The 12314-nt window shown below is 46.3% G+C and overlaps 1 protein-coding gene across 9 annotated transcripts in view; it reads left to right on the forward strand.

The window, feature by feature from the left end:
- The window catches only part of NCOR1 (nuclear receptor corepressor 1), a 206427-nt gene that overhangs the window by 116947 nt on the left and 77166 nt on the right, over nt 1-12314 (forward strand). For all 9 annotated transcript variants that reach the window (XM_040423363.1, XM_040423371.1, XM_040423365.1 and 6 more), the window contains 3 exons: nt 659-760; nt 7476-7606; nt 11521-11777. In XM_040423363.1, coding sequence (XP_040279297.1) covers nt 659-760; nt 7476-7606; nt 11521-11777 — 490 coding nt within the window. The remainder of the gene's footprint in view (nt 1-658; nt 761-7475; nt 7607-11520; nt 11778-12314) is intronic.

The raw sequence follows: 12314 nt of genomic DNA on the forward strand, positions 1-12314 counted from the left end.
GGGCTTCCTGGCAGCCCCAATGGAGAGCCCCAGTATGTCACCGGAATGCCTAAAAATGCCTATGCCCTGCGCCATTTAGTGCAGGGCAAAGGAGAGCATCGGAGTATGAACGGCTCCGATGCTCAAGTCAGGGGGGCTGCGGGGGTGAAGATGGAGCTACCCCTTTAAGACAAGGACAAGGGTGCAGTAGGTCCCAGAAGGAAGTGGAGCACCCACCTTTCAGACATTTATGGTCTATACGGTTAACGTGCTAAGGTCTGCCTCATGTCCTCTTGCCTATATGTCTTCTTGAGTGGTGCAATCAGACCAGAAGGTGTCCAGCACCCCTGATGTAATGTATACAGTATATCTGAATGGAGTTTTAAAGCTCTCATGCACACATACTAAACCAGGATAGCCTACAGCTATTAGGGCATGCTGGGAGTTGTAGTTTTGAAACAGCTGGAGGGCCGCAGGTTGCGCACCCCTGTACTAAACAATCAGTTTAACAACATTTTGACAGTCTTTGAAGTAGGCATACAGCATGCACAAGGTTATTTCACCCCTGTTATGCACAAGTAAAATGCCATTTTAATTTGTCGACCACAAACAATGTTGTAATATTACATGGATAATTGGACAAATAATCTAACTTTCTGTCCCCCTCTCCTATTTACAGAACATTGCAGATTGTGTGCTATATTATTATTTAACCAAGAAAAATGAACACTTTAAATCTCTTGTACGAAGAAATTACGGCAAGAGGAGAGGCCGAAACCAGGTATGTTTTTATTATATACCATCCTGGGTATTATCATGGAAGCAGACCTATGGTCTCCAGCCTCCGTCTTGTCTGTACGCTGAGTTATTAGTTGGCTAATGCGGTTAACTATGGATTAATATTGGATAGCGATGTATGTCCTTACTGTAAGTAAATGGTCATACCCGTTATCACACCTGAAATTATGACTCTTTAGAGCCAACAACCTGGCCTTGTGTGTATATTCTTGTTCTTATTGTATGTGTACCCAAAGACACATTAAATATTGAAAGGGAACCTGTCACATTGAACATGGTCTTTGGTCTGCAGGAAGAATGTTACAGAGCTGGAGATGCTGAGCAGATTGATGTATACTGTAGTTTGTGGAAAAACATTCAATAAAGCTTGTATTTTTATTCATTTAAATTCCTGCTCATTCTGTCCTTTGGCATCATGTAGAAGGTCCCACTCAGTGATTGACAGCCTTCCCTGTGCATATCGAAATAGCTGTCCACTACTGAATAGGAACGTCTCCTTAAAGAGGGCTTTTCACCATGAAATGCGGTGTAATCTGCCAGCAGCATATTATAGAGCAGGAGGAGCTGAGCAGATTTATATCGTTTGAAAAGATTGAATAAAACGTTTTGAAAATTTTTACATTTAAAAATCATCTTTCTAACTGTCCATCACTGATAGTTGTGTTCTTAGGTTCAGAAAGTACAGAGAAATGTATTTTCCCACCAAATTTCATATCCATCTGCTCGGCTCTTCCTGCTCTATAACACGCTGCCTGCAGATTGCCCTGCATTTCATGGTCACAGGTTTTCTGACTCCAAAGCTCGAAATGAGCAGAAATGTAAATTATTTAAATACAAGTTAGGTTACGATCATGTGTCTGTATTGCTTCTCTTTTGTGTCAGCTTTTTGTCCTCCTTTTGCCATTATATATACTAGCAGAAGGACCCGGCTTTGCACGGGTATATTTCATCTATTTCATTTAATGTTTGTGTGTGTCGTTATAGCGACAGTATCCCCCATAACAGTGACCTCTACAGCACCCCACCCCTTAACACCGCCCCCCCCCCCCCCCACACACACACACACACAGTGCCCCACCACTTTAAAATGGGACCTCCACAGCAGCCCATCCCCTTAACTTTGACCTTCACAGCATCCCGCCCCTTTAACAGTGAGTTTCACAGCACCCCACTCCCTTGACAGTGACCTCATCAGGGGCCCGCCTCCTTAAAGGGGTTCTGTCATCGGAAAAATCGTTATGTAGCTGGCTGACATTAGCGATGTGCTAATGTCAGCAGAACATAATTGTATGACATATCTCCCTGCCTGCCGCCGTTCGTGCTAAATAATGACTTTTATTATATGCAAATGAGCCTCTAGGTTCTAGTGGGGCGTTGCTGCAGCACCTAGAGGCTCCGTCCTCTCACCGTTTGGCACGCCCTTGTAAAGGTGATTGACATCCTCTGTCTCCTCCGTGCCCTGCAAATCCCGCGCCTTCGCTGTCCATTTTAGTATTAGGCGCAGACGCAGTGAGTGAAGGACGCTCACCTGCTGCCGTCCTTCAAGGGAGTCTTTCACGCCGATTCACCGTATTAACCTAATAACAGACTTATGTCCACGGCATCCCCCCTATTAAAACTGTGTGTACCGTATGTTGCTTGCTGTCACCGTTCTGCCGAAAAACACTTTTAATCCATATGCAAATTAGGCTGTGAAGGTGCCCAGGGGCGGCGTTACAACGGCCTAACTTACGTTCTTGCCGTGATGCGCTGTGATCACGGCAAGAACGTAAGTTGGGCCGGCACATTCGCTCGGTAAACTGTGATGCCTCGGCCAGACTGTGGTCATTCAATGCGCACGCGCCGATATCGCGGTCATCGGCGCATGCTCGGGATTACGGACGGGAGGAGGGAGGTTAGAGCAGAGACCAAGGGCGGGCATATGTGGCGGAGGGGGAGTGGATTCGTATGAAAATGACCCAGGGCCCTGGGCACCTTCACAGCCTAATTTGCATATGGATTAAAAGTGTTTTTCGGCAGAACGATGACAGCAAGCAACATACGGTAAGCACAGTTACCGTGGACATAAGTCTGTTATTAGGTTAATACGGTGAATCGGCATGAGACTCCCTTTCACTCACTGCGCCTGCGCCTAATACTAAAATGGACGGCGCAGGTCATTTTTTGGGATTATCTCAGGAACTGTACGTCCTAGAGAGCTGAGACCCCCACAAGATTTCTTTCCAGGTAGCAAGGGATGTGTGTACCAAGTTTCGTTGAAATCTATGGTTGCGTTTTTGAGTGATCGTGGAACATACATACACACATATATATACGTCCTTCTTTATATATATATTATACATACATACACTGATAGGCTGAGATTTCCATCCTGAGAATCTCCTAGCAATGGTCTGTGAAAATTAGACTGAACACATATTGCATCTATTTGCTGTCCCTAAATTTCATGGACCCATAGACCATTGAACACGTTTTGCATGGAAAACGGCCCAAAGTTGTGCCTGCCTTTTGTACTACTGACTGCCGTTGATGTGTACCCATTGAACTCAATGGATCTGTGTACTGTACTTAGAGAGACTGACTTGAGAATAGGGCCTTACACTGAATCCTTTTCATAAAGCCAGATGACAAGTTTTCTATAAATTTGTAGACCTCCGAGCAGATTAGGTGATAAAAATATGACGACTGGGGGTCCGACATCTGCGACTACCAAGCGAACGTGAAAATGGGTGTCCACGAGTACCTTGTTTGAACGGAGCGGCAATGTGCATGCGTGACCAGAGCTCCATTCACTGTTTATGGGACTGCTGAGTCTATCTCATGGAAGTGAATGGAGCCGTAGTCACACTTGCACACTACCTCTCCCTTCGTGAAGGGGACTCAGGAAACCCTTTTCCTGTGATTTCTGAGGTTGAACAGCCCTGTTAGAAACTGCAGACTAGCTGCTTGTTGGGGCCCTTCTGCCGGGCCCCCTGTGATCAGCTGCTGTTGCTGGGGTAAGCACATTGCTTGTTTTGCCGGCAGGGAAAGTGAAACATTACACAACACATTTAGATGAGGGTTTGGGCAGTCCTCCAGAGCAGTGTGTACTTAACGTGGCTCTCTGTTCCAACAAATAAATTGGATATGACCGAACGGGCTTTGCTCGATCACCCCGACATGTGCTTGGCCATCCCCCGTCAGGCAGGAGGCAAAGACAATGAGCAAGTAATAGGGTTTAGCATCAGATGGATTCTGTGAATTCAGGAAAGCCGTGTAATAGAAGGGATTAGAAATAAGCTTTCTCTGCCTCAGAGACTGGCTGTGGGGTCTGTAGCACGGCGTAAACTCATCTAAAAAAAATAATTATATATATTATATATAATTTTTGTGTGTGTAGCAGGTGGCAGGGCGCTGCGATCTGACTGAACGGAAACTCTCGCTGCCGCTGTTGTAGCCAATCAAGCTGACTACAGTCAGGATTACCTTGAGTAACCCTTGTGAGATTAGCAGCTTGCATGTGAGATGGTCAACTCTTCTGTAGGCAGCTTAAGTGGCAGGATGACACCATTTCCTGGAATAAACATGCTGCCGGGTCAGGCAACTTTTGTACAGCGTAGAGTGATGCCTCCTCGGCTGTCGTGCCCCCTACTGAATGTCCTCCTTCTGAGATTCATTCGAGGCCAAATATCAACTTTCCGCAAAGGTGACGGCGGAAGATTGTGCAGGAGCCGATGAACGTACAGGTATGTGCAGCTCGGGGGCTTTACGGCTGGAATTATGCAGGGCGGTTTCAGGACGGAGCGTTTCTAATTCCGGTTTGTAGAAGCGAAGGATAAGGCGGTGCATGTTTTTACCGGCATGGTCTGATGGCTTACGCTCAGCAGCTGTCAGAATTGTCGGTGGAAGCAGGTGTCACCGTATTGAAGGAGGTCACAGATGTTGAGCGCTGTAGTGCGTTTCATACCTTGCGTATGACTTTATTTATAGATTAGCACTCCAGACAGGATAACAGCATGATGTATCACATTGGAGGGGTTTAACCCTCTCAGGACTGGATTCTTATGTTCAGATTGGACGGGTCACCCTTATTCAGACAATAGGATGTGACTTGGACTAGATCTGATTGGTTGCTGATGATGCAGTACGTAGCAAGGCAAGGTTTGTCCTAATGTGATTGTTTTGCTGGCTGTTTGTAAATGTCCTTATGGTTACTTGCGATGTACTTGTTCCTTTTACGCCCCGTTCACATCTCCGGTTCTCTGCTGAAACAGCCTGCTGGAGCTCACCGGATCCAGTATTGCTGGCTTCAACAGATCACTGCCGGATCTATATTGACTATAATGGGTTTTGGCCGGACAGAAACCATTGCATGCAGTGTTTTTTGGTCTGGCCGCCAGCCTTCATTTGTGCCAGATCAGGCAGCCAGAACATCTTGACGGAGATGTGAACGCGGCCTTAGAAAGCTGCCCATTTATTTCATCCTGTAGGTGGATTGTATTTATTGACCTCTTTTCTTGTGCAGCCATGTTTTGCGTCAGCACACACTTTCTATGAGGATCACATTTCACTCCCAGGGAGTAGTGGTGTTGTTGGAGAAGCCGTCATAGAGTGGGGGTTGTCTGCCATGGAGCTGCATTGTTATGTTTGAATGGGTCGCTAGCTCATTTTAGTTTACTGCTAAACAGCCCAGTTTCAGTAGACATTCTCAAATCTATGTGTAGGTGTTTGTGCAATGGTCAGATAGTCTCCTTCACAGTTTTTATATCTGCCACTGTGGTTATTGCATGATGAAATGTGGATATGACCAAATATTTAGAAGTAGTTTCCTGCTGCCATCTGCTGGTAAGTAGAGAAACATCTGTCTGATAAGGGATGTTTCTTTCTTTCTCTAGGCCTTTTGTAGGTACGGATCCACTTTCCAACAAGACTGGTTATGTCCAAATACAGCGGTGGCCACACATGCACACTTCTGCTCCATTCAATGTCTATTGGACTGCCAGAGATCGCAGAATCCAGCACCCGGCCCATAGACTTAGAATTGTGCAGTAGTGCATATGCATTATCGCCGCTCCATTCAAAGGGTGGACAAGGGACCCCTGTTCTCACGGTTGGATCCCTTGTAAACAATTGACGTGTCCTGTGGGTAGGGGATATTATAGGAAACCCTCTAACGCAGTGGTTCTCAACCTTTCTAAAGCCGTGACCCCTTAATACAGTTTCTCATGTTGTGGTGACCCCCAACCATTACATTTTTTTCCTTGCTACGTCATAACTAATTTTGCTACTGTTATGATGACCCACCAAAAATACGCACAGACACCAATACACCAAATGTTAATTCAAATACACAAGTATTCATTCATAACCACAGAACTTTAGCATAAATACAAAATATTTGTAAACCAAATAAATAACTTTAAAATAAATAATAAACAACAAATACCCCCACCCCCAAAAAAAAAAAAAAATAATCAGTGGTGCTCAGGGTACCCCTCAAATAAATAAATCAGTGGTGCTTCAAGTCCCCCCCAAATAAATAAATCAGAAGTGCTCAGGGTCCCCCAAATAAATAAATCAGCGGGGCTCAGGGTACCCCCAAATAAATAAATCAGTGGTGCATCAGGTTTCCCCCAATTAAATAAATCAATGGTGCTCAGGGTCCCCCAAATAAATAAATCAGAAGTGCTCAGGGTCCCCCAAATAAATAAATCAGCGGTGCTTCAGGTCCCCCCCCCCCCCCCTCCCCCAAATAAATAAATCTGAAGTGCTCAGGGTCCCCGAAATAAATAAATCAGCGGTGCTTCATGTCCCCCCAAATAAATTAAGCCTTGCTCAGCCAAATAATTAAAATAAAATTAGCCAGGCTCAATTAAATCATTGGTGGCAGTGGTGCTCAGCGGCGGTGTCATTAACGAAAAAACTCGGACCTCAGCAGACAGGCGGCCCGACTTACCCGTCCAGACGTCAGGCTCCTTCAAGCACAGGCAGTGTTAGGACATCACTTCCTGTGCGCGAGGATAAGGGGCCGCTGCCGTTGTGCGGGCGACCCACAATAGGAAGCCTCAGGCGACCCCCCCGGAAAGGGCCGAACGACCCCCAGGTTGAGAACCGCTGCTCTAACGGGTAATGATCTAGTTTTGCCTCTGGTGCTAAGTTCTATTAATGCTAGCCCATGTCTTGTGCCGCTGGTGCACAATAGCATCTGAGGCCTAAAACTTGGGATCCACCTCCCAGCAGGTCAAAGAGCTGAACATGGGTCCCCTGAGCATCTGGTGGCAGATCATTGCACTAGGTCAGGGGTCAGCAACCCTGGGCACTCCAGCAGTTGTGAAACTACAACTCTCAGCATTCTCCGTTCACTTCTATGGGACTTCCTTCTACAGCTGAGAAAGTGTGCATGCTGGGAGTTGTAGTTTCCCAAGAGCTGGAGTGCTGGAGGTTGCAGAGCCATTTTGTAAATACTGTTAATGGAAACCACTCGTGTATCTCCACAGGCTGGTTTGTTCAAAGGCCACTTCCACTCAACCTAAAAAATTCTCATCTACTGCGCACCTTAGCTGCAGACACCCGACATTACATGTCTTCATCTGGGCCAGATGATTAGACTACAGTACCTGTCCCTCTATAAGGGCTCATAGTTGTATTACTTGCCTATCGTGTTGCTCATCCTAAAGAAACGTAGTATTACATATGCTGTTTGCTTTCTTGTCCTATAGCAACAGCTTGCACGTCCTTCCCAAGAAGAAAAGGAACCTGAAAAGATAGAAGAGGAGAAATCTGAAAAAAATGAGAAAAAAGAAGAGGACCGAAGGGAAGAGGAAGAGAAGGAAGAAAAGGAGGAGTTTAAGTGAGTAGTCTCATACTCTCTTGCCCGGTTTCTTCTCGACTGCCTGTTCTTTGATGACAAGTATAGCATACACTAGTATTGCTAACAAAAGGGACAAAAACCTCTGACGTAACTCCTGCCTGAAAAGAACACCCCCACAGTTCCAGAGGAATTGATGTGTCAATCATTGTGCCAATTCAGTGTACAGCTTGTGTGACAAAGTAATAGAGCACGTCACCTTCAGAAACCTTGTCATTTGTAACTTCAATGCTTTAGCTGCTTAGTTGGCAAAGTTATTAAAATGTTATTTACATGCATGTACTGAATTGACTAGCATGATAACCCTGGAAGTTGTCTTAAAGGGAGTCCTTCAGCAGTCTCCCCATGTGGACCTGCTGACGGCACCAGGTAGGGGCTGGAGAGAGCCGGAATAACGCACCTTTTGTGGAGCTTTTATCATCTGCAGTAGTGTAAGGCTACTTTCACACTAGCGTTCGGAGCGGATCCGTCTGATGTTTCATCAGACGGATCCGCTCCGATAATGCAGACGTTCGCATCCGTTCAGAACTGATGCGTCTGCATTAAAACTTAGAAAATTTTCTAAGTGTGAAAGTTGTCTGAGCGGATCCGTTCAGACTTTACATTGAAAGTCAATGGGGAACGGATCCGCTTGAAGATTGAGCCATATTGTGTCATCTTCAAGCGGATCCGTCCCCTTTGACTTACATTGTAAGTGTGGACGGATCCGCTCGCCTCCGCACGGCCAGGCGGAAACCCGAACGCTGCAAGCAGCGTTCAGGTGTCCGCTCACTGAGCGGAGCGGAGGCTGAACGCTGGCAGGCGGATGCATTTTCAGTGGATACGCCTCTACTCAGAATGCATTGGGGCCAGACGGATGCGTTCGGGGCCGCTCGTGAGCCCCTTCAAACGGTGTGCACGAGCGGACACCCGAACGCTAGTGTGAAAGTAGCCTTAATATGAACTTTCATTCTGCTAGGTTCTGCTACTGCTTGTGCCCAGGGCAGAGCCTCCCTGTGAAGTGTGTTCTCCACTGAGCCTCCTCACAGCACCTCCCCTTTGCTTTGAGTGACATCAGTAGCATCCAACCAGTGCAGGGGGGAGGGGCTATGAAACGGCTCAAAACAGAGAGCACTTCACGGCCACGTGTGTTCCTCACATGGCAGGGCTTTCCACTGACATTTTTCTGCAGAATAATGCTCACCCACACACAGGAATGGTTTCCCAGGAATGTCTCTGCCATATTGTAACACTTTTTTGCTGCCCAGTCACCAGATTGATCGGCAATAGAGCATAGCTGGGACGCGAGCTTCAGCAAGCTACAAGTGTGCAGGATCTACAGTCCTAGCTACAGCATTGGTGGGCAAATGTGCCACAGGATACCATACAGAACCTGTATGCCTCCATGCCCAACCCTGTCTCATCTTGTGTCCAGGCTAGAGGCCGTATCTCATCTTGTATCCAGGCTAGAGGCCGTATCTCATCTTGTATCCATGCTGACTGTATTTCTCTATCAGTGTTTGGGTATTTAATTTTTTTTATAATCAGCTATAATTTCTGAACTATTTAGGCCTCTTTTACACGAGCGAGTTTTCTGTCTGGATGTGATGCGTGAAGTGAACGCATAGCACCCGCACTGAATCCTGACCCATTCATTTCAATGGGTCTGTGTACATGAGCGTTGTTTTTCACACATAATCTTTGTGTTCAGGAAAAATCTCAGCATGTTCTACATTGTGCATTTTTCACGCAGCCCTGGCTCCATAGAAATGCTAAAACTTTATTCTTTTCACTTTGCAGTTTTCCAATGTACTTTCTGAATCAGATCTTTGTGTTTTACAAGACCTCTGCTTGCTGTTATTTGAACGTTCATCGTTTTACACTCAGAGGGTGTAAATCTGTCCCGGTCATATGATGGATGGCCTGTTACAGAGCAGTTATCAGAACTGTGTGCTGTAAGGGGCTGTGCATCTTTATCCCTAAGCAGAGATCTTAAAGGGTTTCTATCACTTCATATCACATATTTAGGTGTCAGACACTAGCGATCTGCTAGTGTCTGCTCTACCGAACCATCCTAATATAATAGGTTTTGGGGCAGCCGTTTTGCTAAAATAAGAACTTATATCTATATGCTAATGAGCCTCTAGGTGCTATGGGGGCGTCATTAGCACCTAGAGGCTCCGTCTACCTTCCTAAACTGTCGCCGCCCAGCGCGTCCCTCCAGCCCGCCCATCTCCTGCTGAATGCGATCCTCTCCGTGCGCGTCTCTGTTCTGCGCATGCGCAGTGAATGTCTGACCGCTTCCCTGCTCAGACATCTCCACTGCGCCTGCGCGGATGACATCATAGTGCTCCGAGGAACAGGCGCAGTGGAGCTGTCTGAGCAGGAAAGCGGTCAGGCATTCACTGCGCATGCGCAGAACAGAGACGCGCAGGGGAGAGGATCGCAGATCATCGCATTCAGCAGGAGATGGGCGGGCTGGAGGGACGCGCTGGGCGGCGACAGTTTAGGAAGGTAGACGGAGCCTCTAGGTGCTAATGACGCCCCCCTATCATATTAGGATGGTTTGTTAGAGCAGACACTAGCGGATCGCTAGTGTCTGACACCTAAATATGTGATATGAAGTGATAGAAACCCTTTAAAGAGGATCGGTCACCACTCCTGACATTCCTGTTTGAATTGCTTCATGCATTCCCGAAGTAATAACAATTCTGGAGCCACTGTTCTTATGGCTTTATGTTGTGCCATTCCTTTTATTATTTCTACTAGAAGTTATGAAGGAATTGCTAGCAGTCTGCAGTAAGGGTACAGAGGGGTTGTAACCAGTGTGTGTGGGAGGTGTCCCTGCACAGTCTGACAATGTCAGCACTGAACGGATAGAGTGAGTCTATGCCGGTACACCCCCCCCCCCCCCACCCCCCCCAACTGGTTACCAGCCCTCTGTACCCTTACTGCAGACTGCTAGCAATTCATTCATAACTTCTACCAGGAATAATAAAGAATGGCACAACATAGAGCTATAAGAATAGATGCTCCAGAAATGTTGTTAGGCTACTTTCACACTTGTGGCAGGACGGATCCGACAGGCTGTTCACCCTGTCGGATCCGGTCTTCCGCTATTTCGCCGTGCCGCCGGACCACCGCTCCGTCCCCATTGACTATAATGGTAATGGGGCGGAGCTCCGGCGCAGCACGGCGAAAGGCCGCCGGACTAAAAGTCCTGCATGTCCGACTTTTTAGTCTGTCGGCCACTCATTGTGACCTGCCGTACTGCGCCGGAGCTCCGCCCCGTCCCCATTATAGTCAATGGGGACAGAGCGGCGGCATGGCGAAATAGCGGAAGGACGGATCCGGCAGGGTGAACAGCCTATCGGATCCGTCCTGCCGCAAGTGTGAAAGTAGCCTTAGATGGGGAATGCATGAAGCTATTAAAACAGGCATGTCAGAAGTAGTTAAAGGTCCTCTTCTTTTTTTTTTTTTTTTTACTTTGTTTATTAAACATTTTTCGATACGCATGTAAGAGTTTACTTTGAGATATTGCATAGATATAATTAAATGACATGAAAAAACAAGACATAGGATATTATTGCACCAACTTATAGAGTACAAAACAAAACTGGCGTACAGTACATGTGAAGAAAATTTAGGGAAAACGAAAAGAAGGGGAGGGGGGTGGGAATGTATAGATAATAAGTAATTCTCTCCTTCGCTCTACAAGTGTAAGTCAGCATGATGGGTATCCCAGAGGGAGCAAATCTGCAAAAACCTGTCCACGGTTCCTCTTTAATTTATATGAAAAGGGAAGTGTAGAACATTTCATTATTAATTGGATAAATTAATTTACCTTTGAAATCTCAAGCTGAGGTTTGTGGATCGGACTGCAATGTTTTAATTTGCTTGTTTCACTGATAATTTAGGGAAACCGCCAAAGAAAAGATTGAAACTGCAGTAGAAGAAAATGAAGAAAGGGAACAATCCACTCCGAAGGGACGTAAAACAGCAAACAGCCAAGGCCGGAGGAAGGGGAGGATAACTAGATCCATGGCTAATGAAGCTGCTAATGCAGCAGCTGCTGCCGCTGCAACATCCTCAGCCCCCGCTGCTACTCCTCCTGCTCCACCTGCGCCTATTCCACCAGAGGAACCTCCACCTTCTGCAACTGCGCAAGAGCAAAGTGAGTCATCATTTAAACATTACATAACTATCTTGTCCTCTTCTCACAATGTAAAGACACAGTGGGGCAGATTATCATATGCCGATAGATTTATTTTCCATCCAGAAGTTGTCAGTCGTGTTGAAACATTTGGCTTGGTCTGAATGGTTTGGTTGATCACCAAAGGTTCATTGTCTCTGGTTGCTCACCTCTCCATTTCTGTGCTCGTCGCAGTGACTTGCTGGATAAATTCATCCATGATCATGTCTTATTTTGCACTCTGATCATTTTTAACTTTCATGTAATGCGATCTGCCATTTTATCAGTGTCATAACTCCAAACCTTCAACACTCGGATTTCAAGTTGGATATGAGAGGTTGCGAATCTGCAGGACATTTACATCACTACAATCCTCCGTGGTATGGCTTAGCGATCGGTGACACGAGAGCTGTGCTTCATGCACCCATGCTTTGTATACATGTCACTATGAGCCTAGAACTATGGATTTTATGGCATTATGATGGATGAAAATCCAGAAATAAGCAATAGCACATTAAC

This window comes from Bufo bufo, chromosome 3 (genome assembly GCF_905171765.1).
Source record: "Bufo bufo chromosome 3, aBufBuf1.1, whole genome shotgun sequence".
Lineage (NCBI taxonomy): Eukaryota > Metazoa > Chordata > Amphibia > Anura > Bufonidae > Bufo > Bufo bufo.